Consider the following 15,429-nt stretch of genomic DNA (forward strand, 5'->3'; position numbering starts at 1 on the left):
TTTTTTGCCTAAATTGTCAAATTCCAGGTAAAATAGCAACCCTGTATGTATTTTGAACGCACCCTAAAAGCGCGTACTAAATCAGAATATTACTGTGTTTAATTGGTCAAATCTACGTTGACTAGAAACATATATAAATCTTATATATAAGGTTTTACTACTTAAGTTTTAATGTGAATAACTTTTATATGGTTTAATATACAATATACTACAAATTGTAATTTCTCTTAAAAAAACCTTATACATTATTGAAAAATTTTGACAACAACATTTTCAAATTTGAATAATTCTATAATATTTAAACATTATACTTTGAAAAGAGCTCAAAATGTAAAATCATTTATCAATATAAAAAGTAGTTTACTTATTTTAAATATAAACTTTAATATAAAATATAACAAAAGCACAACTGTAAATTAATCTTTTAAGAATAAATACGAAACAAATACTTTCAAGTTAACCTTTTAGAAGTAGATGCGTGCTTTTTCCATGTTGTATTATTCAAGTACATATAGTTAGTTTAACTTAACTAAAACCTGAAAAACTGCAATGTTTTATACATAATGTAAACGTAGCACTACTATGTTTTTGTATATTTTATTTTGAGCATTTTGTATTTAAGAAAGATTAAATTCAAAAAATAATAATGTACTAATACTTATTTGTACTTATTAAATATAATTACAAATTCAAATTTCTAAAATAAGTATTATAAACACAGAATATTTAAAACAGCTTTTTAAACGTAGTATACTAACATTTACATATTTGATAAAACAATACAAGTAATATCTAATCAACAGTTCAAAAAAAGATAAGATCTATATCATTCATAATCTAGTGTCTGTTAAAATATCAAAATTTTCCTAAAGTTCAACTCCATACAACACTGCTTCAATCATAAATGATTTAAATGGTCTGCGCCTTTCGTGAAACAATCATTCCGTTGTAATTGACAGAAAAATTATTGTTGATCGGATTGTCCAACGCTTCCTCAATCTTTTCTTCCATGTTTTCCAGCGTAATCCAATCCTTGGATTCCTCGTCAAGATTAGCAAGATACTCTTGCGCCTGAGCGTACATGGTCTCCTCCTCTTTAACAAGATCCTTTCTTTCAAGCTCCAGCTGCCTCATTTTGATGCTCGCTTCAATCTCAGCCATCCTCGTTTCGGCAATTTTCTTGTTTATCTGGTGAAAAAAATTCAAGTTCCAGTAAAAATTTTGTGTCAACAAAAATTTATTTTTATTTTATAGTAAAAAATATTTTTGCAACTATGCAAAAAGTATTTGAAGTAAATAAAACTTCACACAATGAAAATTTAATTGAGATTTTTGAAAAATGAGAATTCAAGTTGAAAAAAATTAAGTTTAAATTATTGTAAGTAAAGTGCAAAAAAAAAGTTTTTATTAAATACTATTTAATCAAGTTTATTAAACATTATTAATTTAATTAATTTTATAACTCCTAAACTTTTTAAAGCTTAGTTTAAAGCATATTATTATAAGCTAATTAATAAGCTCCGCTTCAAATAAACAACCTTCTTTTAAGAAAGTATTAAATACCTTTTATTAATATCAAAGGTATACAAAATTAAAAAAAAACATTTTAATTAAGTTTTTGTAAGTAAATTGCAAACAAAAACCTGATATTTTTAATACTACATGAAAGAAAATATCTTTAATCAATTTATAGTTGCTCTAAGTAAATGCAAGTAAAAAAAGCTTGGGTTAAAGCAGATTGTCATAAGCTAATTAATAAGCTTCACTACAAGTATAACCCTACTTGTTTAAAATATAAACAACTACGTTATCATAAACACTCTAATTAACCTCATCATTGTAAGACATGCAAATCTTATGATGTCCCTGCTCGTCCCATTTGAACGTTTCAGTTTCATTTGAGGGATTTTCCCGTTTCTTTGCAACCAGTTCCTGCTGGAACGAGCAAACCAAGCTTTTCAGCAATCTGTCGAGGGAAAAAAATTAATCTAAAAAGATGAATTATATCTGTTTCTGTAGTTCAAAAAGACCTTGTCTTTTTGAGGGCAAAATATTTTTTGGTTATGATGTTGTTAACTTTATATAATTTGAATTGCTTTGAGAATTTGGAAACTAAAATGAGTTGTGATAAGGAACGAGTTTAGTTATAAGTTTAATTTGAAAGAAGTTGAATAACAACCCGTTGAGAAAAAAAAAATGTATAATTTGGCTAAAAGAGAGCTAGAGAATTTATTTCTGGGACAATAAGGTAACTTTTAATTGATATGTAATAAAATTAATAAAAACTGATGGTAAACAATTGTATGATAAATAAATAAACAAAACTATTATTGTAAAACTAACCTTACATTAACATGCTTTAAGTTGGAAAAATACTATAGAATTTATAGAAATAAATAAGATACTCATACATGTATTAATGCTTGAATTATAAATATAAAGTCAATTTAAATCAAAAAACTTTAATGAAAACGTGTTTCTACTTGTTTAAAGTCAAAATACAGTGCACAGTAAAATAAAAAAACAATTAAAGTAAAACTAATTAACTAAAGAATGATATAAATCTGATGCAACTTAAATCAGGTTCTCATTAAAACTTACTATAAAAATTAGTAATTAATGAACTTTACCGCAAGATCAACAACAACAGCATCCGAGACAACCTACGACCGGTTTCGTCCTAATTAGGACTCATCAGGCAGGCATAGTCTGGAGAAACCGCTTTTAAGATCTAACCAAGCGGGCTCAAGTAAAAATCACTTTCGACCGTTTGTGGGTAAAGTTGAAAAAAATGACACTGCTAAATCATTTACAACCCAACGTCTATATAAATAAAAATTAAGTAATAAAAACATACAACCAACCTATTGTAAGTGAGGTAAACTTCTTCAGCTTTCACCAGGTCCTTGTCGGTGGGATAATTTTTCTTGAAGTAATTGTAGTCCTTGGACGGAGCCCTGCCGAGGTGCAGCGGTTTCCTCGGCTTCATCCACAAGTTGTGCTTGCGCGTCTTCTTGCCTCGCGATTGGTTGATCGCGAGAATGCCGGGTGCTGATTGGTTGGTGAGTACTGAAGCGGGACGGGATGCTTTGGAGAGGTTGCGGAGCAAGTATGACATTTTTTTCATTAAAAAAAGTCTGAAATAAAATTTTTGATGTGTTTTTTCAAATAGTTTTTATTGAAAATAAATGTTTTTATAAAGTTAATAAATATTACTGTTTTCGAAGTACATTTAAAGACTACTTTACTTTTACTAACTATATTTTGAAAATCAAACAAATAAATTTCTTTATAAAGTACATAAGAATCCAAATTAAAACCATTTTGTTTAAAATATGCCATAGTCAGCAACTTATAAAATTATATATTCAAATATAAATATATATTTATAATTATATATATAGAGTATATAATGTTAAAAAAAAAAGTTTTTAAAAAGATTAATTATCATCAATTAAAAACTTTTAAATAAAAATTGCCTAAAAAAAAAGTTATATATTTTCTAATATCACAGCTATACAAAAATGAAGTAAAATAGTCAAAGTTAGTCATAACTTTTTTACAAGTATAATATTTATTAGGTTGTGGTGAAACATATGTGAACAGTACCATCAACTAATCAATTTCAAATAAAGTATTTGTATAAAGTTAAAAATTAGAGTTTAGAGAACCAAAAAACAGAACTTATCTTCAATATTTCAGTTTACTTAAGACCAAAAGTTGTCCAAAACATAAACAAAACGTTTTTCAAAAATAACTAATCATGAAAGTTTTATTTTTCAAAAATATTCAAAATTTCCTGCTGTCTTCGGCACAGCAACTATCGAATTCTCCTAAATATTTCCAGTCAACAATTTGAGAATTATCTCAGCTGCTGCTTTGCCTTCATTTTAATCTTCTTTCCTTTCTCCATGTTAACAGGGTTCTTCAGCTGTACAAGCTCATCCGGATTCAAATTGTCGTCTATGGTTCTTCTCAGTGATGTCTTCAGGTTGTCCACACCTAAAAAAAGTATGTTAACACTACGTTTCGAATATTTATATTATTGTTACTACAATAATTTTAAACTGAACTTAAACAAACTCGTTAGGTAATTTAAGTAAACTTGAAGTAACATAAAATTGTATAAAAAAATTAAATTTTATTCTCTATAAAATCTTAATACTATAAAATAATAAGAACTCAACTAAATATATTTGCATATTACATAAATAAACAAAAAAAAAACAACTTTAAAAGTAATACTAAAATGATCATTATTCAACCCACCTTTGCCACTATCAGCAGATACGGGCAGTATGTACTTGAACTTCATATTACTAATAACACTTTCTTCATTGTCTTGCAGTTCAGCTATTGATTCAACTGTTCTCTGGAATGTTTCGTCACTTTCTGGTAAGTCCATCTTGTTTATTGCGAGTACCTTAAAATAAGTGTTTAATTTAAAACTTTTACAGATACAGACCTTTTAAATTCAAAAAGTGTCCAAAATGCACCTTTAAAATCCCAAGTGATAAGTTGGATACAGCTAAAAAAATTTGTTCATGCAAGAACCTTGAACTATTTGTTTAATCTAAAACTAAAGTTTGAAATTTTTAAAGCCTTTTTAACAAAAATCATCTTTAAGTTATCATTGAATTTAAACTTAGAAAATATAATAAGTCAGATATAGCCATAGCTGAGATTATTATAATTTTCACATACTTTTAGGGCATATCTTTTACTCTGAAATTTAGATTTACAAACTTTCTTTCTTATGTCATAAGTTTATTAAGATTTTTTCATTATACAAGACTAAGTTGTTTTAGTTGCTATTGTTACAGAGTTTTGTATAAACTTAAAGACATAGTACTCATGAAACTAAAAAATGCATTAACAAAAAACTTTAACTAACCATGGGTTTCTCCAGCATTTGTGGATCGTACAACTCCAGTTCTTTGCCCAAATGCTTTATCGTTTCGAAACAATCGAAAGGTTTGTGTTTGGGAGAAAGTTGAAAACCTGACACGTCAGCTACGAGCAGCAAGCAGTTGGTGCGTACAGCGTGCTTCAGGAAGACGTGACCTGTTATTTTGAAAAGTAATTATAAAATGTACATTATTATGACGTAAGAATTGAAACAGATTTTTTCTCATTCTCAAAACTTGAGTTAAATTAAGAAGTTCATTAAAATAATTATGAATTAATTAATAAACAAGCAGTTGGGTCTTTCTGAGTGTTTTAGGAGTACATGACTTTTGTTGATTTATTTTGAAATTTATAAAATATAAAAACTAGCTTTAATTAACATATTGTGCTTAATATTAAAATGCAAACGATTACACTGTAAATTTTACTTTACCAGATTTAATTACTATTGTAATTAAAAAAATTATCAAAAAATAAAAATATTTTACACACCTCTTCCCTCGTTATTATGAGCACCCTCGATAATCCCCGGTAAATCAGCCAATGAGATTTGTCTGTGGTCTTCAAACTCGAGAATGCCGATTTCTGGTTGGATGGTCGTAAAAGGAAATGGTGAAATCTGATATAGTAAAGTTTTATAATATAGAAAAATAAATAAATTGTTATTGAAACATAAAAGCCTTTAAGCGGAAATCTTTGTAAAAAAAAATTAATTAAATAGGTTATAAGCTATTAAATTTATATAAATTTGCAAAAACTCAGTAGATCGCTTTTACTTGTATTGTGGTAAAATGTAAACTTATGTATTTCAAACTCTTAAATATAATAAACACCTAACAAATGTTTTATAAAAAAATTAAAAATTAACCAAACATCACCATAATAAAATATAATATTCACAATATTCATATTAAAATAGAATCTAATATACTAATAAAAAAAATTTACTTACAGCTGGTTTTGCTTTTGAAAGTTTGGTCAGCAATGAGGACTTTCCTGCGTTTGGGAAACCAATGAACCCATAATCTGAAATATAATGTTTAGAATATTAAACTAGATGTCAGAACACTTTATATAATAATATATATTTTGCAGGGTTGCCACAGATCAAGCTGGAAAAAATTCCTGACTTTTTCTAGAACTTACCTGACTTTTTTATATCAAACTCTTAATTTAATCTTATTCTAAAATACATAACTAAACACTAGAAACTATCTGAGCTTTGAATCTAATTTTAAATGTTTTTTTGCTGAATTCAATCATCTTACTTCCATTACATCACTTGAACCATCTGTATATAATTGATGTATTTGCAATAAACAGTTCTATCAGAAAAATATAGTCAGACTTAGCATAATTTAGTTGTAAAACAACTTGGAAGATAATAATATCTAAAAATAAAAAATATTTATCTAAAATATGTAACACTTATATAAATTGTTCACTTAGTTTAATAAAATACAACTTAAACAAATTAATATAAAATCCTTAAATAAAATATAGATAAGAAAATAATACATTAAAAAGTATACTATATATCTGTTATATAAAATATTTCTTCTTATCATTTAGTATAATTTTTGTAACAAATAAATCTAATCTTTTTATTATAAATACTTAAGTAATAATAAATAATCTTAACCATGACATATACCTCTCTTATAACTAATTTTTCAAATTTAAACATTTGGGAAAAAATTATAAAGATGTATAGATAAACTTTTTACATAAAATAGTAATTTAGTGCTTAATTATAAAAAACTTAATTGTTTACTTAAACAAAAAACACTTTGATTCTAAAATTCTACAAGATAAAATTTTGTGTATATATCACAGTTTCACTATGGAAGTGCTCTTGCCACAGATCATTAATATCAAAAAGCATACAAAAACTGCTTCTTTAAGTAGGGCAGTTACTCAATATGTAAATAGAGAAACTTTGCAGTCTTAAAAAGTATATTTTATTAATTTTTACCAGATGAAGGCATTAGAAATTGAGTAATTTTGTAAATTTCTAGGCAAATTTTGCAATTTTAGTCAGACTTATTTTTTTATCATTTGAAGGCTTTGGAAAATAAGGAACTTTGTGAATTTTAACTGACAATTTCTCAATTTTTTTCAAATTTTGTCAAATTTTATGACTTTTGTCTTTTTTTATTATTTTTTCCTGACTTTTGCTTATCTTGTGGCAGCCCTGAAAATGATACTACAAGATAAAGTAAAAGCTTTTTTTTTAATTACAATGAACGATTGAAAGCATTTAAATTATTAAAAACTATTTTAAACAAAACCATTTATAAATTTATTGAAAAAAAACTTTGAAATGTTCCAAAGTTTTATTTTATGCAATTTTATTAAATATAGTTTTTAAGTCGATGTTGAGTGTTTTGTTCTATCAAAACAAATTGAACAAAGTTATAAAAAAGAATCCAAAATTACCTGAAATAGTTTTAAGGTCAATGTTGAGTGTTCTGTTCTGCCCCTTCTCCTGCTTGAACTGGTTCTTGTGTGTGGCTCCCCTGCCGCCCCTGGCAACCAGTATCTTGTCGCTAGGCGATAGTATCTCCCCAATTTTCTCGTTTGTTAGTGCGTCCGTGATCTCAACTCCCCTTGGCACCTAGGAAGGTTTAAAAATTTTAATAAAAAATTTGGACTACTGTTTGAATTATCTGTAACAAATCTAACAGCTGTAGTTTTTGCAGTCAAGTGATTTTATTTATACATTACCTTAGCATAAGTATAACATAAAACTACATAAAAAAACCAAGAGAATAAACTAATATAAAAAATTATACATTACTGGTGTCGTTTGCACACCAAATAGTTAAGACTTTTATTCAATTTGAAGTTTTATTAAATTGTTTAAATAAAGTTTGATATTAATTCCAATCTCATGGAAACTTTAACTTTATTATATTTTTTTTGACAGTACTGTTAAAAAATGTCATAAAAAGTTATAACTATTACAAACAAATTTTTACAAAATGCTTTTTATAAACTACTTCTGAAAAAAAAAACTTTCAGTTATCATTGGTGGGATGTTATAAAATACTTTTTATATATCAAAAATCTGTTATAATGACTTTAATCTTTCGCCTTTATATAAGATATATTAAATGAAAAAAATATTTAGATATATATATATATAAATATATTAGTTTTTTAAACTGCAATAATAAATTAACCAAGTTGTACAAATACTCATCATCCTTATAAATCACTATAACTATATACATAAATAATTATCTACTAAAATAAAAAGAATATATACAATAATCTACTGAACATTTATCATAACTTAATGTACAATACAAACTGTTAATTAAATTTAATAAAATATGAATAAAATTAACAAACTTGTACAAATATGCTTCTTCCTTTGTATCCGGCCAAGGAGTTCCTTCCAGACGCGTGACCTACCTCTGCAACAAACCTGAATAATGAACTTTTTTATTAAAATATATTGATAGCAATATAACAATTAAAAAAAAAAACTTTATTTAGATACATTAGACTCATGTTATTTTTATAATGGAAATACAAAATTAAACTTATAAGCTTATAAACAAATTTTAATACATATATAATTTTATAAGGCTCTGTTTTAAAGGCAATTTTCTTACTGCATGGGACAGAAAAATAAATGCTCTGACAACTTTTAAGATATAAAGTGTTTTTAAACATATCTGCAAGTTATGATTTATTAGCCTTTTATTATGTATTATGTGCTTTATCAAAAACAATTAATGATAAAGGCAGAAAATAAAACTTTATTCTGTTTGTGTTTTTAATTTTAAAATACACTTAAACTATCTTTTACAACTAAGATAATATTATTAAAATACTATTAAATTAAATATACTTAAACTTACTATATTTAGCAAAAACACACTAGGTAAAATATTAAATTAAGATATCCCACCTCTTCTGTGGATAAGTACAAACTAAGTACATAATAAACTCTACACGCTTCAAAGTAAGCTTTCTTCTAAATTCTAAAGTACAAACATAAAACTAATCTGCTTTAAAAAGATATATAGATTAATATATTAACTTTTCCCACCTCTTCTGTGGATATTTTTCTTTGATCTTCCTCAACCTCATGTTGGGGTTCCTTGATGCCACAATGTAAACGTCGCCCCCGGGACCTCCAATTCCCCCGCATGACGGACGTCCAGAACCTCCTGTCCCTCCTCTCACCTGTTACAGTTTTGGATTAGGGGAATTTATTTATTTGTATATTACAGTCCCCGGTAAAGTGACCTGCTTTGAAGTCATGTTCTTCAAATGCTTGAAGGAATATAGAAAACAAATATGTAAAGTTGAATGCCAATAATAATTAGTAATGGGCATCTGAACAAAATAATATGCAAAGAACTTAATTTATAAAAACAGCTTAAGCACTTAAACATTATACAAACTTATAACATTGAGAAATCTGCATCAGTTTTTATTGATTTGAGTTCTTTGTTCACTGTTATTGAAAAAGATGTACAGTTTATGTTTTAGAAATCAAAGAGAAATTAATTTTAATTCCAACTGTTGCCTTATTGGTACTAAAGATAACATTAATTTCTAGCAATTTTTTCTGGTGTATAGGTTTAGTTTTTCTGTTTAAGTAATGTGCATAAAAAAATTTTGTTGAGCATTATTTTCAAGAATATTAAAAAAAAACTTTTTTGTTTTTAAGTTTAAATATTTTATAAATGTTGACACTATTAGTAATGCCTTTTCAGATTTATTTTGATAAAAACATTACTACTTGAAAATATATTGTAAAATTAACTTCTTGCTTTAATTCTAAATAGTTAGGAGACACTGCTTTAAAATAAGAATAAGAAAAAATTATACATTTTTTAAACTAACTTAAGAAATTTGTTCAACTTTGTAAGTTTTTTAAAGTTAAAATTAGAAAGTTTTAAATTTCATTTGAAAACAAAATATTTACATAAAATGAGAGTAGGTTAATTAAGTTAAAATAAAAACTAAAAATTTGAACTTTTAATAAATGCTATTTAAGGGCATATGGGGGGATGAACACTTTTTTCAAAATTTGATCTTATTTTGTATACGTTTTTCAAGCTACAAGATGCTTTTTACAGATTATAAAAATTTAAGTTTAATTTTAGAGATATAATCGGTCAAAGTTGGAGGCAGCAATAGGTTCCTTTTGGGAGGCCAAAAGTAAAACAGCAAAAATAGACTATTTCACTAAAAATATATCTTCTCCTACATTTTTTGAGATAACTACCTTAAAATTCAGGAAGTGTTCCTTAAAATATCTAGAAAATTCTGTAGGAATAAATTTAAAAAAAAAAAAATTATATTTTTTATAAAAACATCCAAAAAAAATTTTTTTGTTTTTGTTTTTTTTTGTTATAAATTTTTAATTTATTAAATTTTGTTCCAACAGAATTTCCGAAATATTGCAAGGAACATTTCCTAAAAGTTTGAGGTAGTTATATCAAAAAACGTAGGAGAAGATAGATTTTTAGTGATTTCTAGTCATTTGCCGTTTTAGTTTGCCCCTCACATAAGGATCCTATTGCTGCCTCCGAGTTTGACCAGCTATATCTCAAAAATTATTTTGAATTTTTATAATCTGTATGAAGCATCTTGTAGCTTAGTAAAAACTATATAAAATAAGATCAAATTTCGAAAAAGGTGTTTACCCCCCTATGCCCTCAAATATATGTTGTATAAAGTTAGGGGTAGGGAGTACAGCACATTTTTTGGTCATATTGTAAAATTCATACAAGTCCATTTGATTTGGATGTGTATTTGCTTCATTTAAAAAATCTGAAAAAAAAAATGCAAAAAAAAGTATGCTGCACAAAAAACTAATTTCAAAAAAAAATCACATATTTTTTGACTTAAACAGTAATAAAATTACTTATACATGTCCTAGACTTATAACTTATATTTTAAAAGAAAACTGGAAATTTAAAGACAAACTAATTGCTTTTGATGCATTATGACATCATAATAACCAAAATGTGCAAATATTGTCTGTAAAATGGTGGTTTTTTTTTAAATTGAAAATCATAGCTTGTTAGTTATTTTAAATAAAAAAAAATTATTGTAAAACAAAACTTTTTAGGAATACTTACTTACCTTTTATTTACGTTATTTGGTATGTATACTAGCGGGATATTTGACATCAAAGTTAATTCAGCTTAAAGTGTTTAAATAACCGTTAAATAACTATTCAATTAACATTACATCTAACTAACAAAATATTAAAAAGTTATGATTTACTATAGGCAAGATAATGTTGTAAGACATTGAACATTAAGGCCATAGGAGGGGGGGGTAATACATGTTTTTTACAAGCTGATCTGATTTGATAGAGTTTTTTCTAAGCTTCAAGATGCTTTTTATAGTTTTAAAAAATTCGAATTATTTTTTGAGATATATCCAGTCAAAGTCGGGCCGCATAATAAGTTCCCTATGGGAAGGGAAAACTAAAACAGCAAAAAAGACTATTTCATTTAAAATTTATCTTCTCCTACATTTTTCAAGCAATCTTCTTCAAACTTTTAAGTCTAATCTTTATACAATAACAAAAAAAAAAACCTTGCTTTAGAATTAAAAAAAAGTTTGAAAAAAAAACTTTTTTTTTTTAATTATTGTAATGAAATTTTTATTTTTTTAAATTACTAAAATTTTAAAGTAACGATTTTTCCTTTTATATAAGGAACGTTTCCTGAAAATTTGAAGAAGACTGCTTGAAAAATGAAGGAGGAGCTAGATTTTTAGTAAATTTTAAAATTTCCAAGAAAATTGACCTCAAAAAATTTGCGGTCCATACGTTTATATCAGAAAATTTTTACAATAAATTAAATATCACAAAAGTTAAATGACATTTTTGAATTCTATAAAAACTGGCTTGTAGTATGTCTAAGCTTGTAGTATGTAGCTTTCTTTAAAAAGCAAAAGTTGCTTAAAAAAAAAAATGTTGGATCCCCCTATGGCCTAAAGTTAATGATTGCAAAATAAAGACAAAGAATAAAACAAACATTGTACTGTATCATGAACTATTAACACTTAACGTTACTGCAAAATGACTGATACTTCTAAAAATATAGTATAAAACAGCCTTCACATGATTGAAAAAATCTGATGGACTATCTGTTTGAAATAACTAGGTAATCATAATACTCTTAAACATTTAAAAAAACTATCATTTAACAATCTGTATAAGACATCTGTTCTACTAAAAAATCTATTTGGACATGGTTTCTCAATGAAAATAATAAATCTTATATTAGAAACATTTCATTTCCTTCAATTTCACAATCAAGAATGTAATCTAAATGCAAGTTCAGCAAATCACATTTAGGTGATGTTCCACTTCAAATTATTTCCATCTTGAACTCTCATGAGGGGGTCCATCTTATATAAGTCCCATCATCATTTTTTACCTTCACAAGTAGCAATATACCATGTGTCTGATGATCCTTCACTAATTAATATGGCATAATTATGCCCTACCAAAATATTTTTATTTCTATATATTGGGTAAAGAAGCCCCTACCATTAATTCTGCATCAGCATTTGTTGGTAATGAACACAGAAACTGAGAGCACTTATCATCTTCTACAACAAGAGCACATAAATTTAGGAGTCTTTCCTCGTGGGTATCACCATTTACTTTGAAAAATTCTGGATTGTAAAAATTTCAGATTTGTGAGACTCTCTAAAGTAAATTAACTCAGTACAAAAAAAAATCATTATGATCAGGATTGGATTTTCAAATAGTAAGCAGCTCTTCCATGCTCACTGTAGGCCAAACTCAGCTTTTATTCAGTTTGAGACGCTTCTGCACGTTTTAATTCTTTTCATTCCCCTTTTTAATATTTTTCTTTTATCTGTTTAAGCTTGATAATTTTTTTTTCTGCCACCCACCTTTGCTCCATCTCATTCAGAAATTTTACAACTTTATAAAACTTTTTTTCATATTTAGACAAGATGGACCACCTCATGAGAGTTTGAGATGGAAATAATTTGAAGTGTAAACACCCACCTAAACATGATTTGCTGAACTTCCATATAGATTCTATTCTTGGTTGTAGAATTTAAGGGGAATTAAATGTTTCTTTTAAATGAAAGATCTATTACTTTTTCATTGAGAAACAATGTCCAAATAGATTTTTTATTAGAACAGATGTCTTATACAAAAAGTTAAATGATAATTTTTTTTCATGTTTAAGAGTATTATGTTTACCTAGTTATTTCAAACATATAGTCCATCAAATATTATCAATCATGTGACAGTTTTTTATACTAAAATTTATAAAAGTATCAGTATAAGGGCATATGGGGGGAGGAGGTAAAACATTTTTTGAAATTTTATCTTATTTCATAACAGCAAATAACTATTATCTTCTCCTACATTTTTTGAGATAACTACCTCAAAATTTTAGGAAATGTTCCTTGCAATATTTAGAAAGTTCTGGCAGAAACAACTAAAAAAATAAAAATAAAATAAAAAAATAAACAAAAAAACAGTTTTTTTTTAATTTTGCAAGGAAAATTTCTTAAAATTTTGAGGTGGTTATCTCAAAAAACATAGGAGAAGATAGATTTTTAGTGAGATAGTCTATTTTAGCTGTTTTAGTTTGCGCCTCCCATTAGGAACCTATTGCAGCCTCCGACTTTGACCAGCTATATCTCAAAAAATATTTTGAATTTTCATAATCTGTAATAAGTATCTTGTAGCTTAGTAAAAACTTTATAAAATTGAATAAATTTTCAAAAAAGTGTTTTACCGCCTATGCCCTTAATAGTTAATGATACAGCACAATGCTTGTTTTATTTTTCAATTTTCTTTATTTCTTTGTATAAGTTTTTATTTCGCAATTATTAACTTAATGTTTAATGCCATACAACATTATCTTGCCTATAATAAATAACTTTTTAATATTTTGTTAGTTTGTTGTAATACTAATTGAATAGTTATTTGAGGGTTTTTTAAACTCTTAAAGCTAAATGAACTATGACATCAAATATCCTGCTAATATACATACCAAATAACCTAAATTTCCAAAGGTAAGTATATATACCTAAAAAGTTTTGTTTTACAATATTTTTTTTAATTTAAACTCACTAACAAGCTATGCTTTTAACTTTTAAAAAAGCTCATTTTACAGACAAAATTTGCACACTTTAATAATTAATATTAATTTGGTAATTATGACGTCATAACGCATAAAAAGCAATTATTTTGTCTTTAAATCTATGTCAATAACTATAAGCTTTCATTTAAGATATAAATTATAAATCTAGGACATGTATAAGTGATTTTATTACTGTTAAGTCAAAAAATATGTGATTTTTTCGGTTGAAATTAGTTTTTTGTAAAGCATTTTTTTTTTGCAATTTTTTTTTCAGATTCTTTTTAATGAAGCAAAATCACATTTAATTCAAATGGACTCAAAGTCCAGCAAACATCACCCAAGTACTCTCTACCGCTAATAAGGTACAGTAAAAAATGTTGTACTTAAGTGCCATTAAAAATCTATAGAAATAAATCACTGATAGTTTAATTCATCCAGTAAACAACTTGATGTGTAAAACCAATGCTAATATGTTGATTAAAACATTAGTTAAAAATAAAAACTCAATATACATCTTAGTATGGATGATTTTGAAACTTAAATACATAAAAATTAGTTAGTTATAAAATAAAACAATAATATTTGTAACAGATTGTGCTAGAGAGAAATTTGTTGCAAATATAACAATAAAAAAAATTAAAGAAAAAAATAGGAACAAATCTATTAACATAATGAAATTTTAGTTAAGTTAGAAAAGTGTTTTTTTTTAACAGAAGTTATTTAAGTTTCACTACAGTAACAGTTATTAAACAACTATGATTTTATCTAATACAAAGTCAGGACTTTTTTAATTTTTGAAAACTACTTATGTGATATATAACTATGTAATTTTCTAAATAATAATTACTTTTTCAATACTGAAAACTTCTCTCAATAGTAAAATATGTTCAATTATATGAAAATAAAAATAAAAATTATTACCCAACCTGAATCCTTATTTTGTCAATGAAGGTTCGGTTATACTTCCTAACCGATTTCATGTATTTTTCCATGATTATTATTTTATATGATTACCTGAAATAATTAATAACTAAATAGTCAAACATTTATACAAAAAAAAACTGTTTTTTTCTAATGTTATGGTGTATGAAAAAATATAATACTTATCATACTGATCTTGTTACAATAGAAAGAACTGTTCTAATTTCCTTTTAACTTTTTTCGAATGCTTTGTTTTGTTTAATCAAATTTATATCATAAAATAAGCACTTTGTTAAGGTGAACAATAATTAAATGATCTGTAATATTTTCTCATAGATAAGAGAAAGTAGCCGCTTAAAGCTACTTTGAAACTTACTTATACTGAATGTAAAACTTTTAACTTTAAAAAACATTACTAGCTTGAAGGCAAAAACTAAATACAATTAATACTACAACACACAAAGGATTTGAGTCTTTAATT

General features: G+C 26.0%; 2 protein-coding genes across 2 annotated transcripts; both read right to left on the bottom strand.

The window, feature by feature from the left end:
* Positions 1 to 536: 536 nt before the first annotated feature.
* On the bottom strand, positions 537 to 3,132 carry LOC145829323 (uncharacterized). The gene is made up of 3 exons (XM_082937091.1): positions 2,865 to 3,132; positions 1,831 to 1,966; positions 537 to 1,188 (listed from the first exon to the last, which is right to left on the bottom strand). Exons 1-3 carry the CDS (start codon positions 3,125 to 3,127, stop codon positions 910 to 912), a joined length of 678 nt encoding a protein of 225 aa, XP_082793217.1. The 5' UTR covers positions 3,128 to 3,132; the 3' UTR covers positions 537 to 909.
* A 351-nt stretch (positions 3,133 to 3,483) lies between these two features.
* On the bottom strand, positions 3,484 to 15,037 carry LOC145829312 (GTP-binding protein 10-like). The gene is made up of 9 exons (XM_082937080.1): positions 14,954 to 15,037; positions 8,972 to 9,108; positions 8,266 to 8,341; positions 7,348 to 7,525; positions 5,861 to 5,934; positions 5,401 to 5,527; positions 4,895 to 5,064; positions 4,270 to 4,423; positions 3,484 to 4,002 (listed from the first exon to the last, which is right to left on the bottom strand). The coding sequence occupies exons 1-9, from the start codon at positions 15,017 to 15,019 to the stop codon at positions 3,863 to 3,865; spliced, it is 1,122 nt and encodes a 373-aa protein (XP_082793206.1). The 5' UTR covers positions 15,020 to 15,037; the 3' UTR covers positions 3,484 to 3,862.
* Positions 15,038 to 15,429: the final 392 nt, after the last annotated feature.

The sequence above is a fragment of the Thalia democratica genome, chromosome 1, assembly GCF_965202585.1.
Source record: "Thalia democratica chromosome 1, ktThaDemo2.hap1.1, whole genome shotgun sequence".
NCBI lineage: Eukaryota > Metazoa > Chordata > Thaliacea > Salpida > Salpidae > Thalia > Thalia democratica.